This window comes from Pseudorca crassidens, chromosome 6 (genome assembly GCF_039906515.1).
Source record: "Pseudorca crassidens isolate mPseCra1 chromosome 6, mPseCra1.hap1, whole genome shotgun sequence".
NCBI classification, from domain to species: Eukaryota; Metazoa; Chordata; class Mammalia; order Artiodactyla; family Delphinidae; genus Pseudorca; species Pseudorca crassidens.
The window spans coordinates 18487688-18506179 of record NC_090301.1 but is presented as its reverse complement, the minus strand read 5'-3'; the positions used below and the strand labels follow the sequence as shown (position 1 = coordinate 18506179).

At 48.6% G+C, this 18492-nt stretch overlaps 1 protein-coding gene across 3 annotated transcripts; it reads right to left on the bottom strand.

Moving 5' to 3' along the window:
* Window positions 1–1953: 1953 nt before the first annotated feature.
* DNPEP (aspartyl aminopeptidase) lies at window positions 1954–11692 on the bottom strand. 3 transcript variants are annotated; one of them, XM_067740485.1, is made up of 15 exons: window positions 11623–11692; window positions 10940–11033; window positions 10765–10853; window positions 10556–10669; window positions 10246–10371; window positions 9898–10028; window positions 9528–9603; window positions 9309–9416; window positions 8490–8567; window positions 7422–7505; window positions 6238–6398; window positions 5784–5823; window positions 5557–5658; window positions 2464–2631; window positions 1954–2093 (listed from the first exon to the last, which is right to left on the bottom strand). In XM_067740485.1, the coding sequence occupies exons 1-15, from the start codon at window positions 11626–11628 to the stop codon at window positions 2043–2045; spliced, it is 1428 nt and encodes a 475-aa protein (XP_067596586.1). In that variant the 5' UTR covers window positions 11629–11692; the 3' UTR covers window positions 1954–2042. The 3 variants fall into 3 exon arrangements, with proteins under 3 accessions (XP_067596586.1, XP_067596588.1, XP_067596587.1); XM_067740487.1 differs by lacking the exon at window positions 11623–11692 and adding an exon at window positions 11485–11521; XM_067740486.1 differs by lacking the exon at window positions 11623–11692 and adding an exon at window positions 11435–11496.
* Window positions 11693–18492: the final 6800 nt, after the last annotated feature.

Below are 18492 nucleotides of genomic sequence, written 5' to 3'. Positions count from 1 at the left end.
GGATAGGGAGGGTGGGAGGGAGGTGCAAGAGGGAGGGGACATGGGGATATATGTTTACATATAACTAATTCACTTTGTTATACAGCAGAAACTAACACAAAATTGTAAAGCAATTATACTCCAATAAAGATGTTAAAAAAAACCCAATGAGTTACCACTACACACCCAACAGAATGGCTAAAATTAAAGAGACCGACAATACCAAGTGTGGGTGAGGGTGTAGAGCAACTGGAACTCTCATACATTTCTGGTGGGTGTGTAAAATGGCATAGCCACTTTGTAAAATTGTTTGGCAGTTTCTCATAAAAACAAGCATGCATCTACCCTATAACCCACCAATTCTACTCCTAGGTATATATCCAAGAGTAATGAGTATTTGTCCACAAATATATAAGAATGTGCATAAGAGCTTTCCTCATCATAGCCAAACAGTGGGAGCAACCCAAATACCATCAGTAAGAGAATGGATAAGGAAACCATGGTATATAAAGGAATAATATTAAGCAATGAAATGAAAAAAAAAAACTATTTCCACATGCAAGCACATAGATAAATCTCAAAAACACTATGTTGATCAAAAGAAGCCAGACAAGTTGAAAAAAAAAAAAAAGGAATCCGAGAATCTGGACCAAAAAAGAGTATATATGGTTCCATATGTGAAATTTGTGGAATGCAAAAACAGACAAATCTATAGCAATGTTTTGTCAACCTTCTGTATCCTTTTGTTTTAGGTGTGTCTCTTGTAAACAGCTATAGTTTTTTATCGAGTCTGACAATCTTTGTATTTTAACTAAAATAGTCCACTTATTTTTTAAGTAACAACTTTGAGATATAATTAGTCCACTTATTAATGTTATAACTAGAGATATTTGGGTTTCAGTCTACCACCTTAAGTGATTTCAATTGCTTCACCTCTTTTTTTTCTCATTTCTCCTTCTTTTGGATTGAATTTTTAAAATTTATTCCCACATTTTTACTATAAGAATGTTCAAACAGGGCTTCCCTGGTGGCACAGTGGTTGAGAGTCCGCCTGCTGATGCAGGGGACAGGGGTTCGTGACCCGGTCTGGGAGGATCCCACATGCCGCGGAGCGGCTGGGCCCGTGGGCCATGACCGCTGAGCCTGCGCGTCCAGAGCCTGTGCTCCGCAACGGGAGAGGCCACAGCAGTGAGGGGCCCACGTACCGTAAAAAAAAAAAATTGTGCTAACTGGTGTCTTTCCAAATTTTTGGATATCAATATGAAAATTAATTTTTATATAAATATGACCATTTAAGTTTTTAAAAACAATATGATGCATAAAACAATAATATTGCTTGTGGGATTTAAAATATATATGATTAAACTGTATGACCACAATAGCACAAAACTCAGGAGAGATAACCTGGTTAAAGTGTGCTAAGTTTCTTATAATGTCCAGGAAGAGAGTGAAGGAATCAATCAATACTATCCATTGACTTTTCCTATTTTGATTTTTTTCAGTGATAATTGTTTCTTGGTAATGGTTAACATAAGTAACACCAGTGGCTGCTAAGTGAAGTGGATGATGCAGGGCGATGCTGAAGGCCGGACTGTGTCCTTCTTTTGGCAGCGCCTGGGAAAGATGGGGAGGGACTGGGGGAGGGAAACAGCCTGGGCTGCACAGGGAGGCTCTGGGGGCATCTAATGTTGAGCACCCAGACCTCAGAGGGCTGAGCTGGGCTCCTGAACTACTCTGGGATGGGAAGGACTGGGGATGGCAGAAGTGACCTTCCCATAGTGAACCTACCATCTCCACCCACTCAGGCATGAGCTTAAAAAAGAGAAAAGAGATTTGAAGTCAGGCCTCCATCAGCTCCCAGGATTTGCAGGCTCCTCTACCTGTACCCCAGCTGCCCGGTCTGTTCTGGTTCCAGAGGTTTAAGCCGGCTGAACGCCCATGCCTCCAATCTCCAAAGAAGCACAACAGAATGAGTTTGAGTGAAAAATCCACTTTAATAATCCAGCTTCAGCTCAGCTGAGAACTTCCCGTCTCAAGTGCAAGAGAAGTCTTTCCAAGAGGCCTCAATCCACTAGGAGGTTACGGCTCAGAGAAGGGAAAAGCTCAAAGAAGCCCTAAAATAGAAGGTAACATGGAATTTGAGATTAGTGGAGACCAGATGGGGGTGCCCCACTGCTCACCGTCCACCAACATGGCCCCAGCTAGAGAGGAAGGCATAGCTGCCTCACGCACACTTGACAACTGCCCCAGGCTTCCCATCCCTGATCCCCTCTCTGGCATTTCATTATCCTCTGGGGGCTGATCAGGGCCCCTGTGCCTTGAGAAGAATGGGGACCCTTCTTTTCCTACATGGTAGCACCAAGACAACCAGCCCCATGACGTAGGCCAGCCACTCAGTGACGGTGACGTTGCCCCAGCAACCAATCCAGGCACTAGATGGGGAAGGAGCCCAGTTGCTACGGTGACGGGTGGGGTGGGAGTCACCTTGAAGAGAGTGAGGGTCTGGAGTACTCCCGTGGTACAGGCTGTCTCCCGGATGGAGTGCATGGCCAGTTGGGGGCTGCCTAAATCCAGCACCCGCAGCCCCAGTCGAGAAGCCAAGATAGGTCCAATGGTGGTTCCGCAGGGAGAGTCATTCCGGACCATGAGATCCTGGGGAGGGGAGGAGAGGTTCATGAGCAACATGAGGTGTGTGTTTATTAAGGCCCAGGAGGAAGTCACCTTAGAACTGCAGGGCTGCAAGGGGTCTGGTACATCGTCCACTTCGACCAGCTCGGAGGGTGAATGTGACCAGCACAAAATCACAAAGCCAACACTAAACGGCAGGCCCAAAGGACAGTAGATTCTGAACTGGTCCCATTCTCTGCATCTGCATTACCACCACCCTAGGCCAGCTACCATCACATTGCCTCCCATGTAATCCATTCCCCACATGGTGGGCAGAGGGATTTGAAAAATATGTGTATCCTGTATGCCACCTTGTTCCTTAACATGCACCCCTCCCTACCCACACACAAAGAAAAATCACTCAACAATCTTAGTGGTTTTAAAAATATGGCTATTGGCATTTTTAAACTATTTTATTTGTATTCTGGTAAAAAAGTAAATAAGAAAATCATAATATGATGTTAGACATCAAGATTTTCCACATAAGGGAAAAGAGAATTACAAAACCAAATAGAGTAATAACTATTCTTTCTTAAAAAATGAGAATCACAGTATTAACTCACCTTTTTTAAAATACATATATTTTTTCCTAGCCATGTCCATAGAAATGGCTCCAAAGCACTTCCCCGCCCCCAATAACAATGAACACTTATGGTGCCAGACTTTGGTCTCTAACATCAGTGTCCATCAAAAGCTACCAAGTCTGGGGAGAGAAATGAACAAGATGAGCCTGCGATTTCTTATTGTGCCAGAAAGCAAGACAACTTTCCAGAGTCATGACAAAGGCCACAGGAGTTATGTTGAAAGGGCTCCCACTGGTCAAAGTCATGATAATTTGAGCATGAAATAACATGATTACAGTGGACCAGGTTCACACTGAACCAACGAAACTGAACCACTGAAAATCTATGATTCTACATAATGATCATCAAAAAAGGAAAAGAAAAGAAAAACTCCTCGTGTTTGCCAGCATTTGAGGCAGGCATTAAAACACCTCACCTTGAAAAGTGGTTATTTAAGGGAAAGAATAACATTTGTCCTGTCTTTCCAGGAGGAACCATACTTTACAATAACCAAATGGCCCTTTTGATGGGGGAAAGTTCTACTTCACAGAAGAATGACAGCTAATAAACGTAAAAGGAGTAAAAGAATGGGGGGGGGAATTTTTCAGTAAACTCTAATGAAATTATGGATTTAGGCAAAGATTATCAATTGGTGTTAAAACCAGACACCTTTCTGGTTGATGGGGAACTCATCACTTGCACAGGTTTACTATCCAATCAAAAGAGGAAAACCTCCAGATGGTGGAGGGATTTGGGGGGCACGCCCCCAAATCCAGTGATCAATCTTATTATCGCTAAGAGTGAATCACCAGATAATATGTGGATGACACAACAGGAAGAACACACCAGTCATGATGTCTTCTGGACAAAAATGTTTAACTTGAATCCACTGACCCTTTAGATATGAATTTTAGATTATAGGAGATACAGGGGCTAGAGGCACAAGCTCAATGATGCCAAGAGGAAGCAAATCCAGGAAGGAAATTATAAGGGAATACCAGCCTGGTTTCTTCAACAAGTCAATGTTACTTAAAGAAAAAGAGAAAAAGAAAAAGGAGGCGGTGCAGCTGTGCTAGATTAGCAACCAGATATAACTTGTGGTCCTGAACTGGAAACTAAAGTGGGACAAACAACTGTAAAGAAAGTTTTGGGGAAAACTGGGGAGAATTGAAAATGATCTGTACATTAAATGAGATATATATTTACTGAAACAAAAATTCACTGAAATGGAAACGTGGAGAATACTCAGTGAAAAAATAAAGCAAAAGATATATCTAAAATGATTTCATTTTTTTAAAAAACGTGTGTTAAGTATATACATAGAAAAAAATCTGGAAGAATATACACAAATCTCTGGGGATTGTTTTATTTTCTCATTTCCACTTATATTTTCTAAAGTATACATGTCCTGCTTCTGCTGTAAGCCATTAAAGAAAAATCCCCTAACATCTTCCTACTGCCTTAGAAGAAAATCCAAACACCCTTCCACAGCCTAGAAGGCCCTGCATGACTGGCCTGGGCAGGCTTCTCCCCCGTCTCCCTGCTGCTCTCACCCTGGCTCCACCACTCTGGCTCTGGCTCCCCCTCGTAGACCAAGCTCACTCCTGCGCCCCTGGGAGCTTCTGCCCTTGTTCCCTCTGGCAGGGATGCTATTCACTTCTAGCTGCCTTGTTCTCAATACTTAGGTCTCAGCTCAAGTGTCACCTCCTCAGAGAGGCCTTCCTGAGAATGGAACGACTCAGCTCTACAAGGGGGGCGTGGCCCTGTGCAGCAGAGAGAGCCCTAGGCTGGGGATCATTGCAGGGTCCTAGTCCTGACGCACCAGGACCCGCCTGCTATGTTTGTCACTGGAGCACCTGAGCCCCAGTCCCTGATATATGTATTATCCTAACACGTGTATTATATATTGCTTATCTCCCTATCTTGTTCTCTTCGACTAGATGTGCCATTGACGATGAGTTCCAGGTTTCTCGGCCCTGAACTTCTCTAATGGAAGCCGCCAAGGTGTGTAAGAGAGACACAGAGGAGCTGGGGGTGCTGGGTAGGGAAGAGGCAGGACTAACCCACTATGTGCCATGAGCACACTGTACCTTGAATTCCATTTTACAGGTGTGAAAACTGGAAATCAAGGCGTATTAGGAGATGAGCCCAAGGTCACAGACCAGCACCATGGCAGAACCAGCACTGATCCCAGCTCTGCCTACATCCAAACTCCAATGCTCCTCACTCTACTGGGACACCCACCCCCCACTAAAGACTATCTACAAGGCTTCCCTCATTGGGGAGCCATCTGCTTGTGCCCCCCCACTCCCTCCATCACCCCTTCCCAGGTAGGGCCCACCCTCACCTGCAGGGGCACCCCGACAATGCTGGCCACCTCTCGGATCAGGGCCTCTGAAACCGCATTTGAGGCGTAGCGTTGCTTGCTGTTCACCTTGATCACAGGGCCCTGGGGAGAGCAAAACCAGGAGTCAAGAGTGAGGCAGAGATGGGTGAGAGGCCCAGAGGGAACAAGATTAGGGCCTGGAACCAGCCAGGCCTCCAAGTCCCCAAGGAGAAGCAGGAGCCCCTCACCTTGTGGAATAAGGGCCGGTGGTTCTCCTCATGCTTGTCCCTGTAAGAGACAGAGAAGGGACGGGGATGGCAAACAGGAGCTGGGCCTGTCAACACCCACCACTCTCCCATAGCAGACATCACTAATGGATCACAGCATTCTTTCCCACCCAGCCTGGCAGGACCTGAGAATCACGCTGAACACAGTGCTCCAGGCAGCCTCCAGCTACAGATGGAGATAGATTTGCAGATAGAACCTATTTGGATTGGTTAGGCAGCCATGACTTTGACCCAGCTGAGCCTTGGAGCAGTCAAAATGAAGTCCCCTCTGGGGACTTCCCCCTCTGGGGGACGTCCTGGCAGAACGAGGAGGAAGGGGAAGGGGAGAGGCCCAGGCCCAGGGCTGAGCCTGAAGGCAGGTCACGCTCGGGTCTCCGGCTGTGTGAGGACTGCGTGCCTGGCACGGGAGACTCACAGGTAGTTGGGGTGCACAGCGTGGGCCATGTCTGCGCTGATCATGTAGGACTTGGGGATGGCTTCCTCAAAGGCCGTCAGGCGCTGGGGCGAGGCCGAGATCCGCCGCAGCACCAGCTCCGTCAGCAGTGACTGTGCACCCTGGGCACTCTCCGACCCTACCTGGTGATAGCAGAGGCCTGGCTCTAGGGGTCCGGGCTCGGGGGCTGGAGCTGGAGGCCAGGCAGAGGGGCCCACTACCCAGACTGGCCCAGGACCCCACTGAGTCAGTGGGTGGGGAATGTGGGCTGTTATCAGCACCTTCCCAACCCTGTGCCACCAAAAAGCTGATGGTGAGCTGGGGCCAAATTGATCCTTGGCCACCTCCGGGGCAGAACCAGCACTTTCCAGTCTACTTCCCTTCTTGGTTCCCTTCCTTCTGCCCTGACCCTCACATCTGGGGCTTAGCACGGTGCCCCACCTAACTGGTCAATCTTCTTTCATGCATGTGACAGAGGCTGCTAATTGTCCATGATCCCTTCTATAACAGAACACCCGAGCTGTAGCTGAGCATCGGACCGCCCAGCTAGAGATGACATTCCCAGCTTCCCTTGCAGCTAAACATGGCTATGCCAAGTTCCAGGGAAAGCAGGCAGTGATGAATGCCACCCGTGGGTCATGCCCTTAAAAGGATGGGTGGACACTGTCCCTTTGCCCTTTTCTTCCTTCCTAACTCAGTACAGACATGGTAGCAGAAGCTGGACAGCCACCCTGGGCCCTGAGATGGACACCATGTGTTTGGGGTGGCAGAGACCTGTCCTGAACTGCTAACTCTGACCTGTGTGGTTACCTGGAGAGAACTGTGCGGCTGTGTGGGCTCTTCCATGGCATCTAAGCCTGCACCCTAACCCAAGCACACAAGGAGAGGACCCAGCCTGGGCTAAGTCCTGGGGCCACCAGGGTAAAAGGGCAGAGTCCCTGTCCTCGAGTAGCTCACCACACGGCACACAGAGAGACGTGAGAGGTGTGGTCACGCTAAGAGCAGATACGTGCTGATCCAAGGGGACACCGAGCGCTGAGGAAGCACAGGCAGCATCCCACCTGTCTTTGCAGCCTCCAGTACAGCCCTGGCTCGCCGCGGCTGCTGGACACGGCTGGCTATAGAAGACTCTCCGGAGGAGACCCTCCCCAGATCCCCTCACGTACCTCTTCGTTGTCGTACAGGGCAATCATGCGCACGTGAGGATCCGCGGCCAGGGAGGCAGGGGCTGCACAGGAATCGATCAAGGCCTAGTTTGGGGAGAGAACCAGAGCATCATCCTCCCCACTCCTCCTTCCATAACTCAGCCCACCAGCACCTCGGGGGTTCACACTCGCCTGCCGGCTTCCCACCGTCATGGCTGGAGTGAAGCGGGCTCAGCCTGTCACTGGCCTGCATCTCGCAGGGCGCTGCGTGGTGAGAAGACATGCAGGGCCCTTTACAATGGGATGGAGAAACCCCTCTCTGAGTGTTCTCCCCCACGCAAAGGCAGGAGGATGTGTAAGACGGAGGGGAAGGGCTGAGAATCCTGGCAAGTCAGAAGGACCACACAGATCGTGTCAACTAATCGGCCTCAGTGAAGAGACTGAGGTCCAAAGAGGAGACTGTGACTCCGTGAAGGTGACACGAATGGCTGGCTGGCTGCACAAGTGGACATGGGTCCCACGTCTCGCTCTGGTCTCAATTACAGCCCACAGTGTGTCTCCAGGAACAGGATGGGGCACAAAGGAGAGTATGAAAAGGACAGAGGGAGGAACAGGGATGAGACGTGAGAAAGAGAGGGCAGTAACCAGGGTAGAAAGATGGTAGGGAATGTCAAGGTGACCAGGAGGAAGAGAGACCACACCACTGAGATCGCAAGATTCAAAGACGGCTGGATGGGCTTAAGCCAGGGCTTGGCGGGGAAGGCGAGCAGGGAGCAGAGACAGAAGGATGATATTGCCATGTGGGATTCAAGAGCCTTTCCTATGAAGCAAAGATTAGCTTAAAGGAGAAGCAACAGGAGTAGGCTTAGGACAAGACACTGTGATGCCCTAAACAACCTCTCAGCCTTCCCTCTACCTCAGCCCCTGGCCCCAGGCCAGTGCAAGGATGGGGCCAAGAGGAGCGATGCTGACGCTGCAGCGTTTAGGCCCCTCCCCATGGCCCACCCTGCACCAGGGGCCTTCCTATGACCCATAGGGTTTGAGGCGGTCCCCCGCCCCAGTGCTCCTGGGGGTGCCCCGGCTCCTCACCTGCAGGGCACAGAAGCAGCTGTGCAGATTATCCAGCCGAGGGGCAAAGATGAACTCCTCATAGGCACCACCCAGGACCTAGAAAGACAGGACAGCCATCCTGACCTTCATCCCCTCCGCCGGACTCACCCTCTTCTCCCAGCCCCAAAGGGCCTGTACTCGAGTGAGTCTCCTTGGTTCCTTGTGCAACCTCTCCCAGCCCCTGGCCTAGACCAAGCATTAGGAGCCCGCTGTGCAGAGCTGAGCAGAGAATGGAGAAGTGCCGGGCTGGAGCTGAGGGATGGGAGGGTGGAGGCCCGTAGTTCGTGACCAGTTCCTGTGGGACAGGAAAAGGGAGGGACTGAACAAGAAAAGAAGACGGAAAACCAAGGAAATAAACAGAGGAGACCAGATGAGAAACAGAAGCAGCGTATGTTCAAACAAGGCCGAACGTCCAAAGACACAGCAATCTCCTACTGTCGGCAACTGGGAGAGACACAAGGACCGGCTCCAGGAAGAGGAGGGCCACATCCAGGCCTCTTGTCCTCAGAGGTCTGGAACCAGCACAGGTCAAAGTGGACAGGGACCCCTGTAGCAGAAACTCCTGGGGAATCTGTGGAAAGCTGATGCCCAAACCTCACTCTACAGTCAAGTAGGTAAGTCTGAAGTGGGAAACCTGCCCTTTTTGAGACCCGCTGCCCTGGAAGCAGAGCGGGGTGGTGTCTACTGGGAAAACAGGGGTGAGAGTAATTGGGGGACTGGCAGAGGTGACGAGCGCTTGAGGGGACATGCTGGGATCCCAGAGGTCCCCACCCACGAGTTCCTGCAGCTGCTCCTCACCGCAGGCTGAGTGTCCGCAAGACACAGCTCCATCTCCAAGATGTCCTCGGGGCTCAGCCCCAGATGGGCACAGAGGAGGGACATGAGCACTGAGTGGTGCCGGTCATCCTGCAGGGCAGAAGGATGCTGGGAGGAGGGTCCGCTCCCCCCTCTCTCCCCTTCTCAGAGGCCAGTCTCTTCCCCCCTGCTCACCCCTTCCCATGGGCAGGAGGCTCTTACTACAGCACTGAGAGGGCCTGGCTCAGGAGTCCCCTTCTCCAGCTCTTCCTGGACGGCTGTAGCAAGAATGGGAACCCTGTGGGGAGACACGGAGGGGGTGTGTGTGGGGAGGACCGGAGGACACAGCAGGGCAGGACACTCCTGGGCTCAGGCATCCCCTGATGGGGAACTGCCCTGGTCCTTCAATTCCCAGCTCGCTCCCCATATGGCAGGGCTGTGAGGGCCCTTGGACATCAGCTGGGTCCCAAGAGTAGAGCCTGACAGTGGCCACCGTTAGGTAGTGGTCTCCCAGGTCCCAGAGGGGCCCCTTCCATCACCTGGTGCCACACCCTACCCCTCCCAGTCACCACAGCCTCCACTCCAGTCTCACAAGTGCATCTCCATGTTGGGGCCAAAGTTCTCATTGACATTTCGCTGCAGATGGATGGCCAGGTGCGGGATGCGAAGAATGGGCTGGTCCACGTGCACCAGCCGCTGCTCCAGCCGGCCTGAGGTAGGGCACTGTGGCCAAACAGGCGGGTCAGCCCAGGGTGCCCTCCCCCAACTGCGGCTGGTTAAATCCCCCACTTCACCCAGACTAACCAAGGTGGTCCTCTGACCTGGACTGCCCCTACCCCCCTTTCCCGGGGTGCTCTCCACAGGTTCCCTGAAGGAAAGTGACAGTTAATCTTCAGGCAGCTGAAGCTGAGAGCCTCCCAGATCCAACCCCAGTTCCCACCTTGACAATGACACGTCCAGCCAAGGTCAGGTCACGGTCAAACCAGGTGCTCCAGATTCCACCACCATAGGTCTCCACACCAACCTGCTGGAAGCCCACCTGGCTGCGGCGAGACCGCCGTTTCACCTGGGTGGGATGATGGGGAATAAGAATTCAGCGAAGGCCACCCGACACGATTTGGAGATGAGACAGACAACTGACAAGCTAAGTGACAGAGAAGGGCCCCAAGTGTGGAGGAAGGGGGTGACAAGTCTTCCTCCCTGCTCACCCCCTGATGCCTCCCCTCCCCAGCACAGCCCCAGTTCCTTACCCGGAGGCAGGGGCTGTCCGTGTGGGCCCCAATGAGGCTGAAACCGTTGCCAGGAACATACTGGCCACCCACAGCAAATGCGATGATGGTAGAGGAGTTCCTGGTCAGGAAGTACTGGGGTGGCGGTTTTGAGTTGGATTAGCCAGCCAGCTGGCGCAGGACTTCGAGCCCCAGCCTAGGTTCCTGCTTCTCCCACCCCACCCTGGTACCTTGCTCTCGGGCTTGATATCCCAGCTCTCCGTCTCCTTGAGTTCATGGAAGCCAGCCTGGAGGAGGCGGTTGCGGCACTCGGCCACAGCTGTAGGGAAAGAACCCTCTCACAGCGATGGAAGCCGGTAGGAGGCACACCGGCCCCCACCTGCCTCGGCTGCCCTGGTCACTCACCGTGGAAAGGAGAGGGGCTCCGGTTCACGAACTTGATAAGTTCCCGGGCCGCTGCTTGCACCGCCTCCTTGCGGGCCCTGCCGCTCATGGCCACCTAGCGGAGGGGGCGCTCAGATTCCTACGAGGTCTAGGACCCCTGATCTATCTAAGCTTCGGGAACTCTCCCAGCCAACCCCCACGAAGTGACCGCTCCAAGGCTCAGACCTCTGCTTCCGCCCCTTTCCTCACCGAGGGACGCAGATGCCGGGCCTCCAGCCAACCAACCAACCCCCAAAGTACCACAACCCGCGCTGCGCTCCCCGCCCAGCTCGTCCCGGACGGCGCGCCCCCGAATCCGAGCTTCAGCCCAGCCCCCCCAAGTCCCCGACCGGCTGGAAACCCCGGTCAGTTCCCAAACTCCGAGCTCGCAATCGGGCCCCTAACTCTGGGCCGGCCTGTACCGAGCGCGCGATCCCATCCAGGAACCAAAGCCCTGTTCTCTAGGGAACACCCCACCTCGGTGTCTCGCAGGCCACCCTTTAACAACCCCAGGAAGGTAAGGTCACCCGGGGCCGGACTTTCGGTTTCGTTTAGGGTCGGGCGGAACCCCCACGTCAGCAAGCGCGCTTCTGAGCTTGGGCCCGAGCGTGCGCCTGGCCGGGTCTGCGATCGAAGTTCGTGCGGGGCGAGCGGTGGCCACCTACCTGCATGGCCTTACGCGTGGGCCTGAGTGCGCTCGCACGGCCCGCCCCCACTCCCGCTGCCCTCCCCGTCCCGCCCCGCCCCCGCCGCTCGCCCCGCCCGCCCCGCCCTCTCCACGGTGGTAGCGGGCGCCCTCTGCCGACCGGGAGGTGCTAGGACAGCCGGGAACCGCCAGCCCCCGCCCCTCCCCCGGGTCAGGGAGTCCAGGTAAAAAAGTCCCTGCTAGCTCACCTGGGCCGAAGGGTGCTGTACAAAGTGCTCTCTCTCTCCACAGGCACCCTGGTGATAATAAAAGCAACGTGGCTAATGTTCATGGAGGGTTCACAATAAGCTTTATGATAAAGCTTAATGTGCTAGCTTAATCTTCACCACTGCCCTATCAACTTTATATCTTTACTGTCCCCATTTTATACGTGACCAAACCGAAATATAGAGACGACTAACCTGTCCAAGGTGGTAAGTGGCAGAGGTGGGGTTTGGACTCAATTAATTTGATTCCCGGGGCCTGGAATAACCCATTTTCAGACCTTCACTGGGCTTTTTTCTTGGTAAACGTTACGTTACATGGGAGGTCCCTAAGCAACAGAGAAATTAATGGCTTGTCCAAGATCACATAGCTGTTTGGATACATCTGGAATTTGACTCTGACATCTGTACTCTTTGCCCTTCTTAAAACGACAGAAAAAGACAAACTCCATATGTTCTTGGAGGCAATTCCCATATTCCTGTGGCAAGAGTGGTAAGTAGCAATTTAAAAAACCCAGGCAGGGACTTCCCTGGTGGCGCAGTGGTTAAGAATCCACCTGCCAAAAAAAAAAAAGAATCCACCTGCCAATACAGGGGACATGGGGTTGAGCCCTGGTCTGGGAAGATCCCACATGCTGCAGAGCAACTAAGCCCCTGTGCCCAACTACTGAGCCCACGTGCTACAACTACTGAAGCCCACACGCAGCAATGAAGGCCCCACACAGCCAAAAATAAATTAATGAATAAATAAATTTAAAATAAATAAATAAAACCCCAGACACACACCAGTCAGAAAGGCCATCATCAAAAGATCTACAAACAATAAATGCTGGAGAGGGTGTGGAGAAAAGGGAACCCTCTTGCACTGTTGGTGGGAATGTAAACTGGTACAGCCACTATGGAAAACAGCATGGAGGTTCCTTAAAAATAACTAAAAATGGAGCTACCATATGATCCAGCAATCCCACTCGTGGGCATATATCCGGAGAAAACCATAATGCAAAAAGATACATGCACCCCATTGTTCATCGCAGCACTATTTACAATAGCCAGGACATGGAAGCAACCTAAATGTCCATCGATGGAGGAATGGATAAAGAAGATGTGGTATGGGCTTCCCTGGTGGTGCAGTGGTTGAGAGTCCGTCTGCCGATGCAGGGGACATGGGTTCGTGCCCTGGTCTGGGAAGATCCCACATGCCGCGGAGCGGCTGGGCCCATGAGCCATGGCCGCTGAGGCTGCACGTCTGGAGCCTGTGCTCCACAACGGGAGAGGCCACAACAGTGAGAGGCCTGCGTACCACAAAAAAAAAAAAAAAAGAAGAAGATGCGGTATATATACAATGGAATATTACGCAGCCACAAAAAGAACGAAATAATGCCACTTGCAGCGACATGGATGGACCTAGAAATTGTCATACTGAGTGAAGTAAGTCAGACAGAGAAAGACAAATATATGATACCACTTTTATGTGGAATCCAAAAAAATGGTAAAAATGAACTTATTTACAAAGCATAAATAGAGTCACAGATGGAGAAAACAAACTTATGGTTACCAAGGGGGAAGGGGGGGAGGGACAAATTGGGAGATTGGGATTGACTTATACACACTACTGTATATAAAATAGGTACCTAAGCAGGACCTACTGTATAACACAGGGAACTCTACTCAATACTCTGTAATGACCTATATGGGAAAAGAATCTAAAAAAGAGTGGATATATGTACATGTATAACTGATTCACTTTGCTGTACAGAAGAAAGTAAAACAACATTGTAAATCAACTATCCTCTACTAAAAATTAGTTTAAAAAGTAAATAAATAAAACCCCAGGCCCCTGCCTAGCCATCGATTCTGATCAGGACTTTGGTGGCCCCTAGGTTCAAAACAGGGGCCAACTACCAGGGTTGTTATCAACATTCCAGGGATTACAGGTCGATGGAGCAATCTGCCGTTTATGTACTGGAGTAGGAATGTCAGGGGAGTGGGGAGTAGTTGGAAAGATCCTGCTGCCCTCAATTCAAAGGAGTAGATATTGCAATAGAGTATTCAGGAATATACACAATAGGTGATGGGTTAAATTCATGGCATTCCCTAACCATTCACTGCAATGCCATTATGTATAAAGTTTCACTGCTGAGCGGAACATGGAGAGAACATTCTTGTTCTCTGAGGAGCCAGAGGCTGGCTGCTGGGGAAGGGACACACTCAAGGACAGGGGTAAGGGAGAGGGACTTAAAAATCTTTAACAGGGGTCTTCCCTGGTGGTGCAGTGGTTGAGAGTCCGCCTGCCGATGCAGGGGACACGGCTTCGTGCCCCGGTCCGGGAAGATCCCACATGCCGCGGAGAGGCTGGGCCCGTGAGCCATGGGCGCTGAGCCTGCGCGTCCGGAGCCTGTGCTCCGCAACGGGAGAGGCCACAACAGTGAGAGGCCCGTGTACCGCAAAAAAAAAAAAATCTTTAACATTCTGATCACAAAAAAGAGTACATGTTCACAGCATTGCAAATCAACTATATTTCAATTTTAAAAAAGTGAAAATAAAACTTAATTCAAATAAAAGTGCATTGTCTGATAGTTAAAAAAAGAGTATATGTTAATGTGAGCAATTCAAATATCAACAAAATGCAAAACTTAGAAAGTGAAACTAAATGTTTGAAAAATGGAACAGCCAGTCTTAAGAAAAACAAAACCAGGAATTCCCTGACGGTCTAGTGGTTAGGACTCCACGCTTTCACTGCCAAGGGGGCAGGTTCAAGCGTGCCAAAACAAAAACAAAACAAACAAAAAACCCCCAAATCCTCTTAAGAGACCAGAAATCTACAGCAGACATTAGTAGGGAAATATAGAAGTGTCCCTGTTCAAATCAGAAGCAAGGTACTGATGAAATATTATCACTGGTAGTCAGTGTGGACCTGCAGTCAGAGCCAGTGTCACAAAAGAAACAATTATATATAGAAAAGCACAGTCTGTCACTATTTGTAGATTATTTGATTAGCAAGAAAATAAACAGACAAGCTGTTAGAACTGGAAGAAGGGGTGGCCTGATTGGAAAAATCATCGGCTTTCCTGTACAGTAATCAACCAGAAAATATAATAGTAAAAAGGTCTTATTTACAAGAACAAGAAATACTATTAAATTCCTAGGAATGAGCACATGCATGACCCAATCTCACTGTAACCAGGGAAATGCAAGTGAAAAATGAGATACCATTTTTGATTTGTCAGATTAGCAAAAATGAAAAAGATTGGTAATATCAAATGTCAGAGAAGGCTTGGAGTAATGGAGTACGCTTTTCTACCCAATTTCTGTGGTGTGAACGTTACCCGTGGCTGATTCTAAGCTACCAACGTGAACTGAATGTGGAGTTGGGAAGGAATGTGGAAAAGTACACCATTGTGCAGATTTCCACCAAACAGATGTAATAGACACAAATAACCTTAGGAACATAGATTTATAGTAAAATAATTAGGAAAGTGATGATTTTTGAGTATTTATTATCTCTGTTTGTAATATAATTTATTTAATTGTAAGTTTAAATAATTTCATTTTTAATGATTGCTGTGTTTCACACTAGGACCACAGAATTCCTGGAAATTTGACAATCAGTTCTTGTGAGCCGGTCCAAGTCGGTTCTACCACACAACTTCACCCACACTCCACACCTTTGTTCCTCAAGTTGTGATTCGTTGACCTGGGAATTTTTCAGAGATTCAGAATCTCAAGGTTTACCCCAGACCTACCGAATCAGAATCTGCATGTTAACAAGATCCCTAGATGATCTGAATTCACATTAAAGTTTGAGACACAGTGTTTCAGAGTACCGTATGGCAGTAAAAAACAATGTGAGGTCAATCTTTATGTATTATCATAGGAAAAAGGGCCAAATTTATTGAGTGAAAAAGTAATTTCCAGAATAATATTTATAGGACAAGAGTATTTTGGTAAAACTCTCACAGTGAGCTAAATTCCTAGATTTTATATAAATATGTATGTAAATTCATGGAAACGGGTTTGGAAGGAAAGTGGTCATCTCTGGATAAGGAAATGGTATTGGGTATGAAGTGAAGAGTCAAGGGGGGACCTCGGCTATCCAAAAAAAAGTCTCTGAGAATCATTCTTGCCCTCAGCCTCCAGAGAAAACCTTCCCTACCAGCCCTTAGTTGGTGTTTACAATGCTACCATTATTCATTTATCTTCTTGGTTTAACAACTATTAAAGTGCAAATGCCTGTGAGTTAACATAGCAGTAGGTTACACATTTCAGTGTGAGTTGATTTGATATGTGGGTCCTTTCTGATCCATCAGTTTATGAGAGAAGGTTCCTAAGTAGTAATTTGTCACATAATGCATTTGGGATACAGAAGACCAAAGCAAAGCTGTAAGGAAGAGAAGGCATGTGGAGTGTGTGGTGTGTGTGTGTGTGTGTGTCCTGCCCTGTCTGCTAAAATGGATGCAGTGAGGAGCTGAATCAGATGATCTTGATTTCCTGATGTCAAGATAGCCCTGGGTATCTCATTGCTGGTAGATATCTTGGTTGTTTCAATAAGTAAATAATTTGCTTCTGGGTAGAATGATAGGCTCTTGCATAACACGGTACAATTTGTTCTCTTACGTTGTTGTTGGAAGGGCACTTTAGTTTCCAACACGTGTCTTCTGCTCAAGTCCTATTTTCCAAGTAAGACTCAGCTGAGTGAGAACTGCAAATCCCAGGATGCCTTGAGATAAGTAGCTCAGGCAATATTATAATTTTCAACCAATCATTTTCTAGGAGGGAGGTTTGAAAAGCATTTTATATAGTTACAAAGAATGAAGTGCCTCTACAGGTACCATTTCCAAGATATATTACTAAGTGAGAAGACAAGGTGGTGCAGAATAGCTGTTATGGCATGCTGTCATTCGTGAGTATAAATACACAGATACACACATATTCTTATGTGTTTAATGTACGTCAGGAGCCACAAAAAAATGGTAACTGACTCTGGAAAGGAGAACCGGGGTAGCTGAGGGCTGGGGAGGTGGGTAGAAGAAACACTTTCTTTATCCTATAAAAAGGGTTCCTAGGAATCCTTTTGCACTTTTTGAATTTTTTTCCTATGTGTGTACATAGAAAAACTTTAAAAAACTAAACTAAAAAGTAACAGGTGGAAAGATGATCTTTAAATACTTTCTGTGACCATAATTTTTGTTTTCTTCTGTACCCTGAGTTGGTAAGCATTTGTTGGTTAGCATTTAACCCTAAAGCCTTCAGTTTAGAAATACCTACTCAGGGGGTTCCCAGGAACTGAGATCCCACAAGCGTGCGGCATGGCCAAAAATAAAAAATAAAAAACCCCACTTAAAGCTGTATTATCATTATCGGGACTTCCCTGGTAGTCCAGTGGTTAAGACTCCGTGCTCCCGATGCAGGGGGCCTGGGTTTGATCCCTGGTCAGGGAACTAGATCCCACATGCCACAACTGAGATCCAGCGCAGACAAATAAAGAAATTTTTTTTAAAGGTTACATTGTTTATTTAAAAAAATCCATATTATCCTCTGATATAGAAATTGTGTCGTTTGTGTTGGATGGAATGTTTCTTTTGATATTGATATTTTAAACAAAAAGTAAACTGCAAACGAGGTAGGGAAACCCTCAGAAAAGGGTACCCAACTCTATTACTTCCTCACCTACACAAGAACTGCAAAGTAGTGATCCTACCTCTTCCCCGTTCCTCACTCTTCTCCTCTCCACTCCCCTCCGACCCATCATAACTCATGTGTTCCATCTGTAATCACTCGTTTGCACACACGTCCGTGTTCCTTGCTTGCTCTAGGTCTGCTTACTTGTCTGGCGAAAACCCAAACGCTGACAGCAACCAGTTCCCCATGCCTCATGTCTGCACCTGGCCCATAGTAGATATACAATGAATATTTATTGAATGGATGAAATTTCTTAAAGTGATTGTTATTTGTGAGAAATGGCCCTCGTAGAATACTCCCCAGCAATAAAAAGGAACAAACTATTGATAACCGTAGCAACTTGGATGGATCTCATAGGCATTATGCTAAGTGAAGAAAATGACAAAATTATAGACATGGAGATCAGAGGAGTGGTTGCCAAAGGCCAGGGAAGGTGGGGGAAGGGATGGGTGTGACTCTAAAAGAGCGGCGCAGGGAACATCTTTATAGTGGTGGAATGGTTCTGTATCTTGATTTTTTTAAAAAACTCTTTTTAGATCAGACTATTTTTTACAAATATTTATTTATTTATTTGGTTGCACTGGGTCTCAGTTGAGGCAGGCGGGCTCCTTAGTTGCGGCATGTGAACTCTTAGTTGCGGCATGCACACGGGATCTAGTTCCCTGAGCAGGGATCGAACCCAGGCCCTGTGCATTGGGAGTGCGGAATCTTAACCACTGCGCCACCGGGGAAGTCCCTGTATCTTGATTATAATAGTGGTTGCGTGACTACACATGTGATAAAGTTAGGGATGCCTGTTAAAATACAGGACACCCAAGTAAGTTTGAATTTCAGATAAACAAAGGATAATTTCTTAATATAAGTGTGTCCCAAATATTGCATGGGATATATTTACACTAAAAATAAAATTTAACTGAGTGTTCTTTATTTTATTTTTATTTATTTAT